The sequence below is a fragment of the Odocoileus virginianus genome, unplaced genomic scaffold (assembly GCF_023699985.2).
Source record: "Odocoileus virginianus isolate 20LAN1187 ecotype Illinois unplaced genomic scaffold, Ovbor_1.2 Unplaced_Scaffold_41, whole genome shotgun sequence".
Classification (NCBI taxonomy): domain Eukaryota; kingdom Metazoa; phylum Chordata; class Mammalia; order Artiodactyla; family Cervidae; genus Odocoileus; species Odocoileus virginianus.
The window spans coordinates 128,277-150,382 of NW_027224303.1; the positions used below are offsets into that span (position 1 = coordinate 128,277).

Here is a 22,106-nt window from a genome sequence, read left to right on the forward strand (position 1 = left end):
GCGCCCAGAGCCTGGGGAATCTCGATGAGCTCAGGGTGGCTGCTTCCCTGAGTGATGCCAAAAGATGCTGGTGAGCAGGACCGGGTCATTCACTCCTCACTGGGCGCCCCTGATGTGCCAGGCTTCATGCTGGAGGCCAGGGGTCACGAAGGAGGGCCACAGACATATGGGAGAGCGCTATGTAGCCCAGATTCTTCCCACTCTGCAACGCCATCTCTGGGGACAGAGGACAAACTTCGCAGGGCTCGGAAACGGTCCACTGTGTTCCAGATCTTATGTTTTTGGTGTGGATCTACACTGGTGCACTATGCGGATCTCCTCTAGTGACCTGCATTCCACATCCACTTCTTTCCCGGTTTGGCAAATTCAATCCCCTGACTTGTTACTCCCATGAGAAGTGCAGCATCTACCTGCCTGGAGAGCAGGGGTCCTGGGGCTCATCTTTGAAGTGACCCAGGGCCTCTGTCAGAAATCTCTCTCTCTCTAGCCTTTTCGAAACTGGTCAATTTGTGGGAGGCTGATCATGGAACAGATCCTACTTCTATTCTAGATAAGTAGGCCTGTGGAACTTGATAATTTGGGTCTCCACTGAAGGTGTGTTGATCAGTTGTTTGGATGATTCATTAATGTTATTTTCTGTTAACATAAAATCATGATTCAATAATACATTCTGCCTTCACGTATATGGTATCTAGACTTTGAAACTCTTCAAAACTAGTTGTAGAATCGTACACCAAAACTCCAATATTCTTGCCTGGAGAATTCCACGGACAGAGAAGCTTGGTGGGCATGGTCCACGGGGTCACAGAGAGTCAGACACGATGGAGTGACTGACACTTTCATTTTTACTTTTCACACTGAGACTCCTTCACCCTCCTCAGACAGGGCTACCAGCCAATGACCAAGGAACTCCAGGCATGAAGAGGATGCACTGGTCAGTTTCATTTTCTTGCTGTCAGCTCTTGATAGACACATAAATCAGCTCCACAGTCTACCAGATGTCCTCACTTAAGGGGAAAGCAGATACCTCACTTGGCTGACTTAGGGGTCAGGGAAGTTTTAGGGTCATGTTGCTTCCACCACTGGGAATAGGGTTTTCCTTCTAACGTTTAATATTTCGCTTTTATTTTTTTAAAGGGAGACTCTTTTTTTTTTTTTTTTTTTTTGGCCACACCGTGTGGCTTGTGGGATCTCAGTTTCCCAACCAGGAATTGAGCCCAGGCCATGGCAGTGAAGTCTTATCTACTAGACCACCAGGGAACTCCCCTAGTATTGTAGCATACTCAAAATCTAGTAGGTTCTTCTATTCATAATGTTTGGCTTTCTTTCAAAGAGAGAAGAGTAGTAAAACCCAAGCAAAAACTTCTGGATCCAAGCCAGTCTACAAATGGGTAACTTTCCTTCCTAGAATTTTCTGAGCACTAATATGGTAACCATGAATACATTGGGGAATTTCATTTTCCTGGGAGTATAAAATCCTGCATAAACTTTAAAGTTTGAAACAAACAAGTAAGTAAACAAACTGTCCATACATGTTGATTGCTCTTGAATATTTTTGATCTTGGTAATGAATAGGAGATTCAGTTTAAATTATACCAAAATAAAAGGTTAAAAATTAGATGCTGCAAAGTAAGTGTGTTTTCAATGAACACACTGGTTTAATGTAGCCTTAGGGCAAAATGTGGCCACAAGCAATTATCTTCAAAACAGAAACAAACAAAAAGAATATTCCAGGGAGGATATTAGCTGATTAAAAAATCTGTGCTAAATGATTCATAAAATGTTCCCTAGCAGCGTCCTGTCCTGTCACGTGTCACAGACTTGGCGGGCAAGAATGTCTTCCTAGTGACTTGCAAACAAAGACTCATCACCTCTGCTAAAACAGCACAGATGCCATCGGCAAAGTTAAAGAGCTGGTGATGATTAAACAGCTTGCAGGTTTTAACAAAAACACACAATGGCAGACATGTGCCTCTTCTTTTCTATTTGTGGAGTATATTCTTCTCTGAAGTTTGGAGTGAGATTTAAGGATGCGGAGTTGAGAATGCATTTTAGAGGCTGGTAAGAGAACCTGCGTGCCTTCAAGAATAGGAAGAACTCAGGGCGAGAAAACCGGGAAAACTCCTGGCTCATCCTGGGGTTACAGCCAAGTGTGATCTCCACACCCCAATCAGAAATTGACAAGTCATCTGGGGCTCTTCTCTTGGCTGATCAGATCTGAGCAGTTTCAGAAGAGCTGATGAGTCTTTGCTAGTTATAAAGATATTCTTTACGCCTCATCTATGTTCCTACTGGGGAGAAAGATTCTAATTTTAAAAGCAAAATGTGGTTACAATCTGGCTCCAACATTTTGGCCTCTTGAAATTTTCTCTCAATTTCCAGGTGACCTCTTTGTTGCTGATTCCAAGGACCTTGTCCCTCTTTCTTTTCTTGACCTCTCAGCAGAGTTTAACCACAGAGGACCCTGCCTCCTTCTCTTGAGGCTCTCCTCACCCCTCCTCTATTCCCCCTCCTGGTGCCTCTATCTGGTTGCCCCAGCTTTGCCTCCATCAGCTCCTGTTCCCTTCCGTGGGTCTTTACAGCTTGTGAACCTGGATTCAGTGTGGACCACACTTTGTCCAGGATGCTCTGGAAGCCATCCATATTAGCACTGATGACGACCAAGTCTGTCCTGGTTCCTAGCTTGTCTCCTAGGCTTCACGTCCAGGGGTCCACGGGCCTGCTAGGCCCACCGCAGCCCCCAAAGACACTTGCAACCATGTGCCCCACCCCTCTCCCCGACTCCCAGCTGCCCCTGACTCAGCATCAGGGCATCTCATGGATTCCTCCCGCTCCATTCCCTCCTCTTCAACCACTAAACATCCGGTCTCCCATTACTGTTTGCATTACAGAGCCCTGATCTCCCTTTATCCCTTGCATCGGAAGCGCCTGGGCCTCCACCCTCCCTTCTTTTCACTGAGACTGCGTGGCTCCGCCCCCCAAGCCCCGGGGTTTGTAACAAAGAGTGTGTGCTGTCGCTCAGCTGTGTCTGACTTTTTGTGACCCCATGGACTGTAGCTCACCAGGCTCCTCTGTCCATGGGATTTTTTTTTTTTCCCCAGGCAAAATACTGGAGCAGGTTGCTATTTCCTACTCCAGGAGATCTTCCTGACCCCGGGATCAGAATGGGCGTCTCTTGCGTCTCCTGCTTGGGTTAGGACTGTGCCACATGGGAAGCCCTGTAACAACCAGCGCCCCTTCTTTGCAGCCTGTTTCCCCGCTGCAGTCAGAGTGCCTCTCCCATGTGCTGGGATGATGCGTCACTCAGGACGGTCACCTCTGCATGCGGACGCCCCTCGCCTTCCTGCGCACTGGATGCCTCCTGCTCCTCTGGTCTGGCCTCCCCTCCCTGCATCATGTCCTTCCGAGCTCTTTGTCGCGGCAGTCGCCCAGACACACACTCCGGGACCCCACGTCAGCCCCTCACGGCTCTCTGTAGGCGATCTTCCTCCTTACTATTGTACCACGTCGAGGAGAAAGTGACTATTTCGGTGTGTCCGGAGGTTTGTGTGGGTGGAGGAGGCGGAGGATAATTGTGTCCTGGACTCTGGGAGGGGGCCTTCGGGGGGCTGCACAGCACCCCGAGGAGCTCATGGCTCGGGGAGTAACTTTAAAGGGAAACAGAAGGGACCTAGGGAAGTGGGAGCAGGCGGACCGCAGATGGGGAAAAGCAGGGTTTCTTTCACACAGCAGGCAGCCTTGACCCAGCAGGGGGAGCTCCCAGAGGAGGCGGTCTGGCCTGAGCAGAAAGGTGGGCTGGTCCCCAGGGAGCCCAGACCCCCGGGGTTAGGATGTTGGCCCAGTGCCCAGAGCCCTGCTGGTGGGAACCCATGTGATCCTCACCATCACGAGGGTCAGCACTGTCCCAGACCCAAGTCACTCATGAGGAGGGGAAGTCACAGGGAGGTGATGCGGGTTGCCCCAGGTGGCACAGTGGCTGCTTTCCTGGACCACCTTCCTGAGTAGCCCTAGGGCCAGGGGAGGGGGGAGAGGGGAGAATTAACCTGTGGGGCCTGGTAAAGTCAGGGTGCAGTTTCAACTAAGGACGGGGAGTTTGGGGTTAGCAGATGCAAACTATTATATTTTGTTGTTCAGTCACTCAACAGTGTCCAACTCTTTGTGACCCCATGGCCAGCATGCCAGGCTTCCTTGTCCTTCACTATCTACAGGAGTTTGTTCAAACTCAAGTCCAGAGAGTCGGTGATGCCATCCAACCACCTTATCTTTAGTTGTCCCCTTCTGCCTTCTAATGTTCCCAGCATCATGGTCTCTTCCAATGAATTGGCTGTTGGAATCAGGTGGCTAAAGTATTGGAGCTTCAGCTTCAGCATCAGTCCTTCTATTGAATTTCAGGGTTGATTTCCTTTAGGATTGACTGGTTTGATCGCTCTCTTAAGAGTTTTTCCCAGCACCACAGAAAGCATCAGTTCTTTAGCATTCAGCCTTCTTTGTGGTCCAACTCTCACATCCGTACATGACTACTGGAAAAACCACAGCTTTGACTATATGAACCTTTGTTGGCAAAGTGATGTCTCTGCTTTTTAATATGCTGTCTAGGTTGGTCATAGCTTTTCTTCCAAAGAGAAAGTGCCTTTTAATTTCATGGCTGCAGTCACCGTCTGCAGTGATTTTGGAGCCCAGGAAAATAAAGGCTGTCACTACTATATACAGCATGAATAAATAGTAAGGTCCTACTGTACAGCACAGGGAACTATATTCAATGTCCTGTGATAAACCATAATGGAAAAGAATGTGGAAAAGAGTGGATCTATATAGGTGAGTCACTGTGCTATACAGCAGAAATTAATACAACATGTAAATCAACTATACTTCAATTAAAAAATGCACATTATAAAAAGAGTCTTGGAGTTTTTACCTCAGACCTCATTTATCATCTAATTATCTGGAAGGCTGGTTCCATCCAGGAAATAAGAGGTCACGTCTTCGGGAGACAGTGTGCGAGGCGCTGTTGAGATCACGACCCACCCCACTGCCGGCCGTCTCTCCTCCGCACAATGGGTGATCTCTGCCTTGTTTTGGTTCTCCTCACAAGGAGAACAGGCTGCACTGTAATTCTGATGCACTTCTTGACGACGGACAGAAAACATGGTTATGTAAATAAGAACCACAGGTGCTGAGGATCTCATTAGGAGCGGCCTTAATTCTAGATGTGGTGATTCTATGAAAAAAATACCGTGAGAAGCAGGCAAGAGCTGCCTCTCAAGGTTCTAACAGACCAAGCTGTTGCCCAGCCACCCAGGACTGTAGCCCACCAGTCTCTTCTTGTCCACAGAATTCTCCAGGCAAGAATACTGGAGTGGATTTCCATTATTCCCTTCTCTAGGGGATCTTCCCAACCCAGGGATCGAACCTTGGTCTCCTGCACTGTAGGCAGATTCTTCACCGTCTGATGAGCATATCTTGATTTGGGGGTGAAAACTGGCCTCAGACTCACACTTACGCAGTGTTTACACAGAGCCAGTGCAAGCCTGCAAGGTGAGCCAGGGACGTGCTCAGATACTTCCAGATGTCTGATGTTGCGAGGAATATCCAGGTACTTAATGGGTTTATTTTTACTCTGAAAATTTTGATATTGTGCTTGAGAAAATACTTTTTGAGCAGTGATAGAAAAACTGGTGTCTTACCCCGTGTCATGGGCTGAATTGTGTCTGCCTCCCTACCCCCCAGATTCTGTATCAAAGCCCAGGGCCTCAGAATGTGGCTGTGTTTGGGGACAGGGTCTTTAAAGATGTGGATAAGTTAATATGAGATGTTAGCGGAGACCCAAACCCACTCTAACTGCTGTCTTTATAAAGGGAGATTTGGATGCAGACACATACAGAGGGAAGACGGCATAGGATACAATGAGGAGGTGGCCGTCTGAGGCCAAGGAGAGAGGCTTCAGAAGAAACCAGCCCTGAGGGGGCTTTGATCTTGGACTTCAAGCCTCTAGAACTGTGAGAGAATGGAGCTCTGGTGCTTAAGCCCCTGGGAAGGTGGTGTTCTGCTATGGCAGCCCTAGAACGTGGATATACCATAATACAGGGGACCCTTGACCAACATGGGCTTGAACTGCTTGGGTTCCTTTATATGTGGATTTTTTTTTCCAAATACATATATTGGAAAATTTTTTTGAGATGTGTGACAATTCGAAAAAACTCAGATGAATCACATAGCTAAAGATACTGAAAAAATTAAGAAAAAGTTAGGTATGTCATGAATGCATAAAACATATGTTAAATATTAATCTATCTTTGGGGCTTCCCCTGGTAGCTCAGCTGGTAAAGAATCTGCCTGCAGTGCAGGAGACCCTGGTTCAATCCCTGGGTCGGGAAGATCCCCTGGAGAAGGGAGAGTTTACCTACTCTGGTATTCTGGGGCTTCCCTGGTGGCTCAGGCAGTAAAGAATCCGCCTGCAATGCAGGAGACCTGGGTTCGATCCCTGGGTTGGGAAGATCCTCTGGAGGAGGGCATGGCAACCCATTCCAGTATTCTTGCCTGGAGAATTCCCATGGACAGAGGAGCCTGGTGGGCTACAGTCCATGGGGTCACAAAGAGTCAGACATGACTGAGTGACTAAGCGCAGCACGATCTATCTTTACCTAGACGTGAGTGATATTTAATATAAAATTAATAACATGTTAGCTTTCTTACTGTTTTATAACTTCACTTTCAAAGAACTGCAAAACTGTACAGTATGCCTCTCTCTCATAATTGGAGAAACTGCATATCAGCTTACAAGCACAGGGAAGTTTTTTTTTTTTAATCTCATAGTGTTTCAATACTGTGTTATGAACCTGACTGTGCTATGTGCCCTAAAAATTTTAATAATGAGTCATTCATTAGTGTATAAGGTAAGCTACCATGAAGCAATCATATTGCTGCTTCATTATCAATGCATGAATTATTTTACCTGTAAATAAATATAAATAAATATGAATTGTTTTCTCACATTATCTTTTCATTTTGGATGTTCAGTGTTAGTAATACATATAACATCTCCAGTGTTTTGAGTGAGACAATATTGTAGGTACGGGGAGATGATTCATCTGCAAACATACTTATAATACAGCTTAGTACTGTAAATGTATTCCCTCTTCTTTGTGATTTTCTTAATAACATTTTCTTTTCTCTAGCTGGATTTTTGGTAAAAATACTGTATGTGTTATATGTACAAAATATGTGTTAATTGACTGTTTATGTTATAGATAGGGAAGCCTTCTGGTGAAGAGCAGGCTATTGGTAGTTAAGTTTGTGGGACGTCATGTAAGTTACATGCAGATTTTCAACTACATAGGGAGTTGGCACCCCTGACTCTGCAGTGATCAAGGGTCAACTGTACAATGAGAAGGGAGTGTGTAGTATTTTCAAGAGTTTATCAATTTTCTTGTCATCTGTTTACTTCCCTGCTAATTTCATTTTTCTATTTGGAAATTAATTTATATGAGTGGATGCAAAGAAACTTAACAGTGTTTGAATTAAAATCATTAACAAGATACAGAACTTTTGTTAAAAATAAGTTCAGTCTTCCCTCCCAGAGATGAGTTTGAAAACACATTTCCAACAACCTCATGCACTCCAACTAAAAATATTTTGAAAAAACTCTGTGGCAAGCCTGGAGGAACTAAACAAAGTATTTTTCTGTCTTTTAAGGCATAGCTTGGAAAGGTCTAAGAATAGCTGCTGTTCACTACTATAAAAAATGATGTCATTCATTAAAAAAAAAGTCTCCAAGTGCATTTAGGTAATGGAATTGAAACAGGAGAAAAGAGGCAGGGCATGACCTTTAAAAGAATGACATGACCATTCTTTCTAAAGTGTTAGTCACTGAGTCGTGTCCAACTCTTTGCAATCCCATGGACTGTAGCCCATCAAGCTCCTCTGTCCATGGGATTCTCTGGGCAAGAATACTGGAGTGGGTTGCCATTTCCTTCTCCAGGGGATCTTCCCAACCCAGGGATAGAACCTGGGTCTCCTGCATCGCAGGCAGATTCTTTACCATCTGAGCCACAGGGAAGCTATGGCCATAGGGCTTGACTAAAACTGGTTAGAACCAACTGGGTCCAAGATGGTGGAAGATTCGACTTCCAGAGAACTTAAAGCCTCACTATACGCTTACTGTAATATATTAGCTAAGTGACACACCCCCAGGCACCACAAGAGTTCTGAGGTCGACCATCAAAGAGCAAAATGTGCATGGTGGCCCAATTCCTGGAAATCTCTGCCCCTTCCCCAAAACAGTTGGAATAAATAGCCCATAGGCTCCTGCTCATGAGCCTATGAAATTACTCAGCTCATTAAAGCTAACCACCCCATGTTTCAGGGCCTCTCCCCTTTTGAGATGGCCGACCCTCTATTTGTGCACTGTGGTTCTCGCTAAATAAATCAGTTTCTTACCTTTCTTACCTAGACTTCCCTGGTGGCTCAGATGGTAAAGCGTCTGCTTGCAATGCAGGAGACCTGGGTTCGACCCCTGGGTTGGGAAGATCCCCTGGAGAAGGGAATGGCAACCCACTCCAGTACTCTTGCCTGGAAAATCCCATGGACAGAGGAGTCTGGTAGGCTACAGTCCATGGGGTCACAAAGAGTCAGACACGACTGAACGACTTCACTTTCTTACCTATCACTTTGTCTCTCACTGAATTCTTGCTGTGATGAGACATGAAGAATCTCAGATTCATCAGGAATGGAATCCAGATGAATTTGGAGAGTGACCTTAATCATTTTATTGCCTGAGAATGTTTATTTTAAAAAATAACTAGAAAATGTCAGAGACTTAATAAATACTAATAACTGAAAATAAGAATGCCTACTTAACTCTTTGTGAATGTAATCATACTATTTTACATGCTGTCATCCTTGCAGTGGAATACATATTTTTTGTTACACATTTTAATTTTAATTTGTCTCTTAGGAAAACTATTATTATTAGAGCTACTGGAAAACAAAGGGCATGTTCAAGTTGTTATGTTAAATAATCAAACAACCAAAAGAAAACAAGGAAAATGCCAAAAACAGAGTCGCCATTTCTGAGATGAATAAGAGATGGTTCGCACTTGCAGTCAGTAACATACATATAAAATCCTATTTCAGGTGAGCTGTGGGTGGTAGGCGTGTTCTAGCAAAAACATTCCAGTCAATTGATGTTCAGTTTGTTATATAATTAAGCTCAGGAAAAGGACACTTTTGCATATGATTTAGGAACTTTTACTTGCAGACTCCTTTTCAGAACTGCTGACTGCATTGGTTAGTTCTTTAATTCTTTGATATTAAAAGTTCTATCATAAGTCAAAGATTTCCAATTAAGTTATTGAGTGTAGCTATTATGTTTCTATAGAAGCAAACAATTTTAAATGGAACTCAGAAGTGATTAAAGAAAAAAACCCACTAAGCAGAATTGGGAAACAGGGAAGAAAAACACCATATGAAGAGTTATGAAGTAGCAAGCAGAGAGCTTTTGAAATCCACAAAAAGGAAAGATGTGTAAATAATAAAGTCCTGTTAAAAATAAGAACCAAGAATGAATTCTGAAAAGCAAGGGAATTCTGCAAATAACTTTTCAAAAATCAGTCAGGTTGTAAGAGCAAGGTAGAACAAAATAAATTGCAAGCTGCTGCTAAGGTGCTGAGTTGGCAGAATAAACCCATTTCATCTTTTTTTTTTTCCCTCACAGCTCAAGATTCTTTGTGCAGGTTGTAAGGCAAAAGCAAAAAGCTTCAGAAGGTCTAGGGAAATGACACAAATTGGGTTAAGTATGACTTTTAGAAAACTTAATCTGCTCCCTGGAGATAAGATTTTACTGTATTTGTTGCAAATTAGACCAAGGGTCTCTGATGGCTGTCATGATGGATGGAAAGAATTTCAAGGTCACTTGTAGGCCAGCAAGTCCTGGAGAATGTCCCGCAGTGATGGAAATGCACTGTGTCTCTGCCCAACGTGGGAGCCATGGCAGTACATGGACCCTGAGCACTTTACGTGTTGGCCACACCACTGATGAACTCAGTTTTGCATTTTATCCCGCTGTTGTGTTATATCATGGGCTTAGTCACTTCCGGCTCCTTTTGCAGCCCTGTGGACTGTAGCCCACCAGGCTCCCCTGTCTTTGGAATTTTCCAGGCAAGAATACTGGAGTGGGCTGCCATTTCCTACTTCGGGGGTCTTCCCAACCCAGGGATTGAACCCGTGTCTCTTGTGTCTCCTGCATTGGCAGGCAGTTTCTTTTCCCCTGGTGCCCCCGGGAAGCTCCTTATTCCATTGTAATTAATTCAAATGTGAATTACCTCGTGTGACTGGTGCCTACAGTGATGGGCAGTGCAGGAAAGGTCCTTTCCATCCATCTAATGGAGGCTGCAGATAGCATTTATTATATATCCTGGGGTTTTCTGGGTTAAATATTACCCAAGGTTTCTGGGATCCCAGGCGGCAGGGTGAGCACGTAACCGCCCAAACTAGGGGCCTCTGAGAAAGACAAGGAAAGTCAGGAATGGTCATGAAGAAACAAGAGGCCCAGGACACACAGGTGCCCTACCACTGGGGAGTTGCTTGCAGGTTCTGGAGGGAAGTGCCAGGCTTAGTTTCACTTCTGTGTGGGCTGTTGCTACAGGTAAAATTTAAGCACCTTCTGGACAAACATTTTCATCATATCACAGTTTTTTGTCCCTGCAAACATTTACTAATACCCAAATCTTTGTAACTCACCTCTACTCTCCAAGACAAACTTGACCACAGAGTACAGAGACTAACAAGATGCTCAAACCAGCAATGCAAAATCAATCGCGCTGACGTCTGAGCTCAGACCAAGTACCTGGGTGGCTACACTGGGTTGGATAGTTTCAGCCCTCCCCAGGCTTCCTAGCAAGAGGCAGGAGAAGCCAAAGAGAGCAGAGGCGTTCATTTTTTGCAGCCAGCCAGCCACTCGGCATCCGTGACAGATACACATTCTCCCAAAGGGACTGAACTGGGTGGGCAGAACAGCAGCAGCTCATTTAGTATGGATCCTGGATTGTTTGTGGGAATGAATTCTGGAGATACAAGTTGCTTTGGACACACTCTCAATTTTCCACCATCAGGAGAGAATGTGTATTATGGTCAGACTTTACAAATAAATTTCGGCAGGACAGTTGCAGCTCCCTGAAAGCACTCAGGCTCCCCATGTTCAGAACTCAACCTGCTTTGAAATGACAAAGAGGGACTCTTTGACACAAAGTGCAGAATAGGGATTGAAGCATCAATCATAAAAATAAGTTAAAACATTCAGCTCTATCTATACACCAAAGCAACAGATTCACACGATCAGCCAATTCTCATGCGATCTGTCTGGAACCCAGCCTGGCTTTTCAAATTCCACTCGCCACTTATAACACATCTCATGCTGAACACAGTCAAGTTCTGTATTAAGAAAAAATATCTCACAATTTAATAGGCATGTGGATGAATAGTAGGAAAGAAAGAAAGAAATTATTCTGGGAGATTCCCTGGTGCCTCAGCTGGTAAAGAAGCCGTCTACAATGTGGGAGACCTGGGTTCGATCCCTGGGTTGGGAAGATCCCCTGGAGAAGGGAAAGGCTACCCACTCCAGTATTCTGGCCTGGAGAATTCCATGGACTGTATAGTCCATGGGGTCTCAAAGAGTCAGACATGACTGAGCGACTTTCACTTTCACTTTCACCGGCAAGAAAGAGAACTTAGCAACACAGTGATTGAAACAATGAGTGGGAGGTCTTGGAATCATTTTGTGAAACGTTGTCACCAACCTGATTGCCCGAATGACGGTTTTCAGCGGTGGCGTGAGGTCCTCCACGGACACGTCACACTGGCATCCTTTGTCATCATACACGTCATCGGTGCCAAGCGCTGTGTCAGCTGCAGGAGAAAAGGGCCAGTCAGATGACAGCACAGTGGTGATTTTTTATTTTTATTCTTTTTCCATTTATTTTTATTAGTTGGAGGCTAATTACAATATTAGAATGGTGATTTAAAACTCGTTCCCCAATTGGGCTTCCATAGGGATGGGGGCCTCACAGGCTCAGCTTGTAAATCCATATGTGTGAGGTTGCCAATTGCTTTCCCCAATATTATCCTTTCTCCTTTTTCTGCAAGCCCACCCATTTCACGTAACTTGACATGACTACCCTTCTGAACTGGGCCAGGGGACATGGGGCCGTCGACATACTTCCTTCCCAGCGGTGGTGATGGATCTGTGCTCAACCATATTGCTCTTTTGCTCGGTTCTTTTGAAACTAATAGCCAGAGTTCAAAAAGCAGCTGTTTGGAGTTAGGAAAGCAGGTTTTGGACATTTAATGAACTGGCAACTAGACGGAGGCTGACGCCCACACCGTGACCCCAGGAGCCCCGCACCCTGAACGAGGGTGCTGAGCGTCTGGCTCCGAGAACGCTGTCTCCCTGTCAGTTACTCGACACGCACAGCTCAGGACAGAGCTAGCTGACAGCAGCATGACTGAAGCTGAGAGCAGGATCTCAGACAGGATAAGAAAGTCCGTGCCTCAGAAACTGGGCAGAACAACTTTCGGCTTAATTGCAAAGTTTGGAAAAGGAAGCAGGGTTACAATAAACACAAATCAGTCAGGGCTTATGACATTAATAAAGATGTCCCTTGGACATCAAGATCAAGCCAGTCAATCCAAAGGGAAATCAACCCTGGATATTCATTGGAAGGACTGATGCTGAAGCTGAAGCTACAATACTTTGGCCACCTGATGCGAAGAGCTGACTCATTGGAAAAGACCCTGATGCTTGGAAAAGACTGAAGGCGGGAGGAGAAGGGGATGACAAAGGATGAGATGGTTGGATGGCATCACCGACTCAATGGACATGAGTTTGAGCAAACTCCAGGAGATAGTGAAAGACAGGGAAGCCTGGTGTGCTGCAGTCCATGGGGTCTCAAAGAGTCAGACACGACTGAGTGACCGAACACCACCACCAAGGGACTAAAACTGCTTTCTGTCACCTTCTCTGCTCAGTGATCATCTGCTGCATCATAGAAGAAGGAGACTTCGCCATGGGCCATCCAGGTCAGGCTGTAAGCCCTGAATGGCTGTACCAGGCCCGTTTATTGGAGCAGTGCTCACATCTGGAACTCAGCTGGTGCATCATTCAATTCAGTGATTCACTGTGTGTTTACTTGGTTTATTGTGTGCCAGGAGCGGAGTGGGGGGGAAGGATGCAGATGAGTCTTCACAGCTTGTTCATGGTCCCTCTGGCCTTCTGGCCCCCAAGCTTCTTCCTATGGGGGTTCTCCAGAACCGTGACCTCACAATAATGATCACAATAACAACCACTTGCTGAAACGTATGCCAGACACTTAGACAAAATTTCTGCGCGTGTTAGTTTTCTTATTTACAGCAATTGGACAAGTTGGTGATGATAAACCTGATTTTTAGATACTGCAATCGAGGCTACAAGAAGGTAAGTGCTTCATTCGAGGCCTCAGCAGTGGTCAGTGGAGCTGTTGTTGTTCAGTCTTTAAGTCGTGTCTGACTCTTTGTGACTCCATGAGCTGCAGCATGCCAGGCCTCCCTGTCCATCACCAACTCCCGAAGTTAGAGCAAACTCATGTCCATCCAACTATATCATCCTCTGTCATCACCTTCTCCTCCTGCCTTCAATTTTTCCCAGCATCAGGGTCTTTTCTGATGAGTCAGTTCTTCCAGCAGGTGGCCAAAGTATTGGAGCTTCAGCTTCAGCAACAGTCCTTCCAATGAATATTCAGGGTTGATTTCCTTTAGGATGGACTGGTTTGACCTCCTTGCAGTCCAAGGGACTCTCAGGAGTCTTCTCCAGCACCACAGTTTGAAAGCATCAATTCTTTGGCGCTCAGCCTTCTTTATGGTCCAACTCTTGCCCTCTGCATTGCGTCAGCAGTGTCAGGACTCACACAGAGGGGCGGTGGAGGCAGGAAAAATTCAGGAGAGCTCGGGGGCACAGCCTGTCCCACTGGCTGGGGGACCCTCAGCATCTCTCCGTGGAAGAGGGCCACCCTTTTAACGAGAAGGCGCCCATTGACTCTGTGTCGATGGCTGGTTCTGACACCTCGAGGGCAGCCGGCCCAGTTGGCTTGGTTGACCTATTAACCCACATAAGCACAGCCCTCTTAGCACACAAACTTCATGCCCGAAATTAAACAACATCCTTCCAGGAACTTTCCACATTTCTTCTTTCAGTTTGATCCCAACCTGCTCTTAATTGGGGGTAGTGGGTGGAATGTCTTGCTCCCAAATTCATGTTCACTCAGAACATTAGCATGTGACCTCATTTGGAATAAAGATCTTTGCAAGTCTTCGGCATTGCAGGCAGATTCTTTACCAACTGAGCCCCCAGGGAAGCCCCCAGAGAGTCAAATGGTATAAAAGTCAGGGTCCTTTCGTTATTATGAGGTTAATGGGAAACTTTTATTTTTATTTATTTATTTATTTTTTTCCATTTATTTTTATTAGTTGGAGGCTAATTACTTTACATCATTACAGTAGTTTTTGTCATACATTGAAATGAATTAGCCATGGATTTACATGTATTCCCCATCCCAGTCCCCCCTCCCACCTCCCTCTCCACCCGATCCCTCTGGGTCTTCCCAGTGCACCAGGCCATGAAACTGGAGCCCATTATACAGAGCGAAGTAAGCCAGAAAGATAAAGACCATTACAGTATACTAACACATGTATATGGACTTTAGAAAGATGGTAACGATAACCCTATATGCAAAACAGAAAAAGAGACTCAGATGTATAGAACAGACTTGTGGACTCTGGGAGAAGGCGAGGGTGGGATGTTTCAAGAGAACAGCATTGAAACATGTATAATGGGAAACTTTTAAAGCAGGTAGTGCTGTCACAATAAGCACAGAAGTAGAGAGTGAGACTATAAGGTTCACAACGGATGCAAGCGGAACTGGGAATATCTCTGACAGCCTTCTCCACCCCCATCCTGCACCCGGTGAGACCTGCATCTCTCTGTCTTGATTAGGGACAGGCTGGGCAGAGGGTGGGCGTCACTATATCCAAGGCATCTCATTAGGGAATTTCATCACACCACTTACAACTTGATTATTCAAGGCATAAATTAAGCGCTTGGTCTTTTAAAAAAAAAGTTTTCCTTTTTGCAAGTTTGGTCAGAGCAAGCTAATAGGAAATAATCTTTACTGGCATGTGTTGAAGCAAGGGCTGAGTTAAAAAATTTCCCCCTTATTTCAAAGCCACAGAAGTGGGGGGGAATGTTATCATTCTGATTCGTAAGTATCTTGAGATACATACTCTTTTGAGTGAGGTTTAGAGCACATTAAATGTCTTTGTCATGATTCCCAGAGGATTAAAACCCTGCCTGACCTCTGATGCCCTAGATTGGCAGCGGGGGGATGATATTCCATCCACGGCTGGTTTGGAGCCATTTGACGACACCGCTGGTCCCCTGCCCTGACGACTGGGGAATGTGGTCATAGGAACAGGAGCTCACATGAGCAGATCTGAAAACCCCCGTCCTTAAGGCCACGCCCCAGCAGAGTGAGGTGCCCCCCACGCCCCGCTGCCGGCGGCTGAGCCTCTCGTGTCTTGAAGGCCTGCCCCCTGCACGTCCCGTCTGTGCTGGGAGGAGAAGAAGCTGGAAACACAACCTTCTGTCTCTCCCACCTGCTCGTCTTCTATTAATTAGCAGGTTCAAGATCTACTTTCAAATACTCTGTTCCCCCATATTTTGGAAACTGTATTCATTAGCTTTTGGACAGAACCACTTGGGCCTTACAGACTAAAGAGAGAGAGGTGTAAAGAGAGCATTCTGGAAACTTCTGCTACGTCCAAAGACCATTTTTCCGGTCCCACCATCAATGTTGCCATCAAGAAGCAGGTGTTTGTGAAAAAAAGAACCGGGAGTTTCCAGTTCCTTCTATTGGTCTTCTGCTCTTACAGATTAGATTTCTTTGGCATTGCCTGATGAAATGATTACAATGGTTTTCAACCATGGCTGCACCTTAGACTCACCTGGAGAGTGCTTAAAAAAACTCTCAATACCAGGACAGGCTGGAACCCAGGCCTCAGAGAGTTTATAAAAGCTCGCCGAGGAATCTGTGACTGGATGTGGAGAACAGTGCCCTCCCCGTCCCCCAGCTGGAGCCTAGGCTTGTGACTAGTCACCACTGGACTCAGACTCACCCCCGTGCCTCCCCTTGCACTACTAGCGTATTTCGCATAATTGAGACAATATGGGTGCTTCCCAAGACAACAGGAAATGATCACATCATGAAACAGAAAAAGAAATCCCTTACAAACTGGTGACTTGGGAACAAGTTTCACCATCTTTTTGTCCAGCCTGGAGGTCTCCGAGTTCTGAATTCCAGCCACTGTTTTCCACCCTTCAGCCCTTGAAACCTGCTCTGCAGGCCATGACCTGTTCTCTTTCAAGGCAGTCATTAGTTTCACACACAAGGAGCTATATTATGTCCAGAGACCAAAATAAGACCAAACCATCAAAACCTAACAGAAAATATTTGTTTCGTCAGTGGAGGAAATGATAAGGGCTTGATATTTGGTCATTAGGAGAAATTATAAAGGAGACAGCGGACAGCCTTGGTCATGAATGCAGAAAATGTTAGTACCTGAAATGGTCAATTATAAAGCAAAGGAAAATTCTGATCAGGAAAAGGTTGGAAGCTATAAAAAAAGCTTAATATTTACAATGTACAAGGAAACCTATTTGAACAGATCACAATCCAAAATATAAACACACAAATAAGTCAGTCAAAAAAGACCACCAGTAGCAAAAAATGATGGAAAGCTTTTCAACCTAATTTAGACCTAAAAAAATTAAAATTATTTGAAGATATGGACTTAAAAATATAAATATACAAATAAGTCAGTCAACAGAGACCACCAGTAGCAAAAAAATGCCAGAAAACATTTCAACCTAATTAGAACTAAAAAAAATTAAAATTACTTGAAAGTATGGACTTATATTTATTGAAGAGCAAAAGAATAACTAACATTTAACAAAACTGAGGTGACACTGGCGCACTTTGATGTTGCCAGTGACAATGTAAGTCAGAACAAAATTTCATGGCAATGAAGAGTTTAAAAAAGTTAAACTCAGCAATCTTATAATTTATTACAATTTATTACCAGAGAAATGATCTTTGGAAAATAATTTCAAAAAGAAAATAAAGACAGGGCTTCCCTGGTGGCTCAGGTGGTAAAGAATCCACCTGCCAATTCAATTCAGGAGACATGGGTTTGATCCCTGATCGGGAAGATCCCACATGCCTCAGAGCAACTTAGCCCAGGTGCCAGACCTATGGAGCCAGTGCTCTAGAACCTGGGAGACAGAACTACTGAGCCCATGTGCTCCAGCTACTGAAGCCTGTGCTTCACAACAGGGGAAGGTACTGCAGTGAGACAGTCCCCACTCACCACAACTACAGAAAAGCCCACGTAGTGATGAAGAACCAGGGCAGCCAGAAATAAATAAAATTACAAAAAATAAAGATAATGTAATAATGACAGAGGATGAGATGGCTGACTCAATGGACACGAGTTTGAGTAAACTCCGGGAGTTGGTGATGGACAGGAAGGCCTGGGATGCTGCGGTCCACGGGGTCACAAAGAGTCGGACATGCCTGAGCGACTGAACTGAACTGAACTGAAAAATGTTTATTGCATTATTGCCTATTGTAGAGAGATAGTTATATAAATTTCAACATCCCAAATAGGAATCCATAAATTACAGTATTTGACCATGATGATGTACTACACAACTATGAGAAAGATAATTATGAATAGTATATGATAGTATGAAAGTATCCTTAAATGTTTAGTAAAATTAAAATATTTGACCAAATCCTCTTGTTGATGGTAACTATGTACAGTGATACATATAAAGAAAACAAGCTATAAGTGAAAATGTAAAAATGAAATTAGCTGTGTCAGGGCATGAGATTAGAGGTGATTTACAGCACTTTTAAAATTCTTTACAGAATTTAAAGATTTTTTTCCATCACAAAAATAATATATGGTTTTTGAAGAGTATTTGAAAAATAGGAAAACAATCAGAATGAAAAAAACAAAATCTTCCCAAGTTGCAGAGTTTAAAGGAAATCACTAGTGTAACATGTTTCTTATAGTAAAAATGTGAGGGCTACGAGTTCATGATACACTTCAGAAATTTAAGTGGACCATGTAATGATTCTATTCCACTGCTCTATAAGGAACAAGCATTAAAATAGCCACTATCAATGGTGGTGATAACTAATTTACTACAACCTGTTATGAATTATGATAGATTTGCCAAGGGTTCCTTCCTTGCTACTTGTCTTTTGATTACCTTTTCCCCACTATCACTTCCTGACACCTTAAATATCATCCTAGAGTCTCCACTTTGGGCATGTGCTAATTCACAAGCATCTCCTTTAATCCAGCTAGTTTAGAATAATCACTTGGGCCCTGATGCCCATGGCACAATTTTATTTTGCTATGCCCTTTGCGGGAACCTTTCTTCTATTCTCTGCTGGGTGCTGCTAGGTCCTCAAGATGCCAATAAGAAACCCAGATAAAAAAGAAAACAAAACAAAACTCCAGATGATATACATTTTGTCCGAGACTTTTGCCTTTTCAAATAGTCTTTTTTTTCTCTCATTATGACAGTAATACATGCTTACTCCAGAAACTTCAAAAATTTGAATTTTAAATTAAATCATGCAGAATGAGAAACATTTGTTTATAGCTCTAACACTCAGGCAAATCTGATTAAATTTTGGCCTCTTCCCCTCTAGGATCTTTTCCTTTGCATCAACTGATGTTTAATGTCAAAGTCAATTCCTCGGCACAGATTAGAAGTCGAATTGCTGGTTGCCATGGAGGGGGAGCTTTGTTTTGATAGCTCGAAAGCCCTCATTCAGCCTCATCTTATTACGTGGAGTTTCATCTCATGTTGCAGCCACACCGGATGACACACAGCTCCTCACGGGACTGTCTGAGCATTATTACCTGAGGCTGCTCTCCCAAGGGCCACCCTCTGCATGGCCCACTCTCCTTCCCTTTTTTTTTTTCTTGACTAGCAATTTGTGGATGCTCAATTTGCAGTGGACAGATGACTCTATACAGAGAGCAACAGAAAAGCAAGGAGCGTCTCAAAATGAGAAGAATGAGGAGAACATCAGAATACTTAGAATAAATCACTTACATTTCAGCATGCATAGAATTTTTGTGCCATGTTGAAAACTAGAATTTGATTTTGCAGTTTGCTTTGCCACCTCAGTCATCTTAGACTCTTTGTGACCCTGTGGACTGTAGCCCGCCAGGCTCCTCTGTCCATGGGATTCTTCAGAGCAAGAATACTGGAGTGGGTTGCCATCTCCTCCTCCAGGGGATCTTCCCGACCCAGGGATTGAACCGGAGTCTCCTGTGTCTCCCACATTGGCAGGCAGGTTCTTTACAACTAGCACCACCTGGGAAGCCCGTTTGCAGTTGAGCAATTCCTATTTAATTTGAGTTATCCGAAGCAAAGAGAATGAGGGCAGAAGGGCTGAGTTTGAAACCTCAGATCCAGCTTTCCAACTAACGAGCCTTTCAAGAGTCTTCAACATATGGGAAATGTAGCCTGACCCCCAAGACTGACTCTGCCCTGTCTCCTGTTCTGGGTACATACTCTTATATTTCTTGTTAGGTTGCTGTTAACAAGCCCCTTTCCTTGGCAGACAGTGAGCTGCGAGGGCATGGACCACATTCTTTACCCTACGCATCCATCATCCCTGTATCTTCTCATCCAGGTCCCTGCTACCCCCAGAACACTCAGGGACATGTTTGCTTTGTGAGGGAAGCATTTCCTTTTGACTTCAATAAAGTCTGGATGTAGGAGTTTAGGACTGGACTTAGGCCTATCATTTGTTGGGTCCTTGTGTATGGGATGGTGCACAAGGATGACCTGTACTTTAAGATATCACACTGATTGGATATACTGTGCTCATTTTAGAGACGCAGGAGCTGCAGCTCCCTGTGAGAAATGATGGAGGTGGGACCTTTAAAACGGGGCTGGAGCAGCCATCCTGAGGGAACTGCCTCATGTCCTGTTTTCTGACCTGGTGAGCTGGGCTGAACTGCCAGCATCTCAAGAAGTCAGCAAGGATGAGAAAACCACCCATTGAGGGGACTTAGGAAAATGAATGTTTACCTTGTGGCCGTTTGGCTTGACTATTCAGTCGAGTGTGAATCTAGTTTTGCTTGTAAGCACCAAGTGACTCTTCTTAAAAACAACCTACCTCATCATCTTTCTTCTTCTATTTTTTCCTTTTCATTAAAAGTCCCAATTTCATCAGGTCTCCTGTGATCAGAGTGCTACCTGTGTTTCTACCTGAATTTTTGCTGCTGCTCAGTTGTAAAGTCATGTCTGACTCTTTGCTATCCCATGGACTGCAGCATGGCAAGCTTCTCCATCTTTCACTGTTTCCCAAAGTTTGCTCAGATTCATGTCCATTGAACTGGCCATGCCATCTAACCATCTCATTCTCTGCTGCCCCCTTCTCCTTTTGCCTCAGTCTTTTCGAGCATCACAGTCTTTTCCAATGAGCCCATTTTTCACATCAAGTGGCTGACGTATTGGAGCTTCAGCTTCAGCATCGGTCCTTCCAGTGAATATTCAGGGTTGATTTCCATTAGGACTGACTGGTTCTATCTCCTTGCAGTCCAAGGGTCTCTCAGAGTCTTCTCCAGAACCACAATTCAAAAGCATTAATTGTTTGGTGCTCAGCCTTCTTTATGGTCCAACTCTCACATCCATGTATGACTACTGGAAAAACCATGGATTTGACTGTACAGATTTTTTTTGGCAAACTGATGTCTCTCCTTTTTAATATGCTGTCTAGGTTTGTTATAATTTTCTTTCCAAGGAGCAATCATTTTTAAATTTATGGCTGCAGTCACTGTCCGTGGTGATTTTGGAGCCCAAGAAAATAAAATCTGTCACTGCTTCCACTTTTCCCCTTTCTATTTGCCATGAAGTGATAGGACTGGATACCATGATCTTAGTTTTTTGAATGTTGAGTTTTAAGCCAACTTTTTCACTCTCCTCTTTCACCTTCATCAAGAGGCTCTTTAGTTCCTCTTCACTTTCTGCCATTAGAATGGTATCATCTGCATATCTGAGGTTGTTGATATTTCTCCTGGCAATCTTGATTCCAGCTTGTGATTCATCCAGCCTGGCATTTTGCATGATGTACTCTGCATATAAGTTAAATAAGCAGGGTGACAATATATAGCCTTGACTATACTCCTTTCCCGATTTGGAACCAGTCAGTTCCATGTTTGGTTCTAATTGTTGCCTCTTGACCTGCATACAGGTTTCTCAGGAGATAAGTAAGATGATCTGATATTCCCATCTTTTTAAGAATTTTCCAGTTTGTTGTGATCCACACAGTCAAAGGCTTTAGAGTAGTCAATGAAGCAGAAATAGATGTTTTTCTGGAATTCTCTTGCTTTCTCTATGATCCAGTGAATGTTGGCAATTTGATCTCTGGTTCCTCTGCCTTTTCTAAACCCAGTTTGTATATCTGGAAGTTCTTGGTTCACATACTGCTGAAGCCTAGCTTGAAGGATTTTGAGCATAACCTTGCTAGCATGTGAAATGAGCACAACTGTATGGTAGTTTGAACATTCTTTGGCATTGCCCTTCTTTGGGATTAGAATGAAAACTGACCTTTTCCAGTCCTGTGGCCACTGCTGAGTTTTCCAAATTTGCTGACATATTGAGTGAAGAAATTTAACAGCATCATCTTTTAGGATTTGAAGTAACTCAGTTGGAATTCCATCACCTCCACTAACTTTGTCATAGTAATGCTTCCTAAGGCCCACTTGACTGCACACTCCAGGATGTCTGGCTCTAGGTGAGTGGCCACACCATCGTGGTTATCCAGGTCATTAAGACCATTTTTATATAGTTCTTCTGTGTATTCTTGCCACCTCTTCTTAATCTCTTCTGCTTCTGTTAGGTCCTTACCATTTCTGTCTTTTATTGTGCCCATCCTTATATGAAATGTTCCCTTCTTTTCTTGAAGAGATCTCTAGTCTTTCCCATTCTA

The 22,106-nt window shown here is 44.2% G+C and overlaps 1 protein-coding gene across 1 annotated transcript in view; it reads right to left on the reverse strand.

The window, feature by feature from the left end:
* LOC110146310 (potassium voltage-gated channel subfamily KQT member 5-like) overlaps window positions 1-11,938 on the reverse strand; it is a gene marked incomplete at its 5' end in the record, with an annotated part of 28,105 nt that extends 16,167 nt beyond the window's left edge. Inside the window, one exon of the mRNA XM_070463199.1 lies at window positions 11,793-11,938. Within this exon, the coding sequence (XP_070319300.1) occupies window positions 11,793-11,938 (146 nt within the window). The remainder of the gene's footprint in view (window positions 1-11,792) is intronic.
* Between the last annotated feature and the right edge of the window lie 10,168 nt (window positions 11,939-22,106).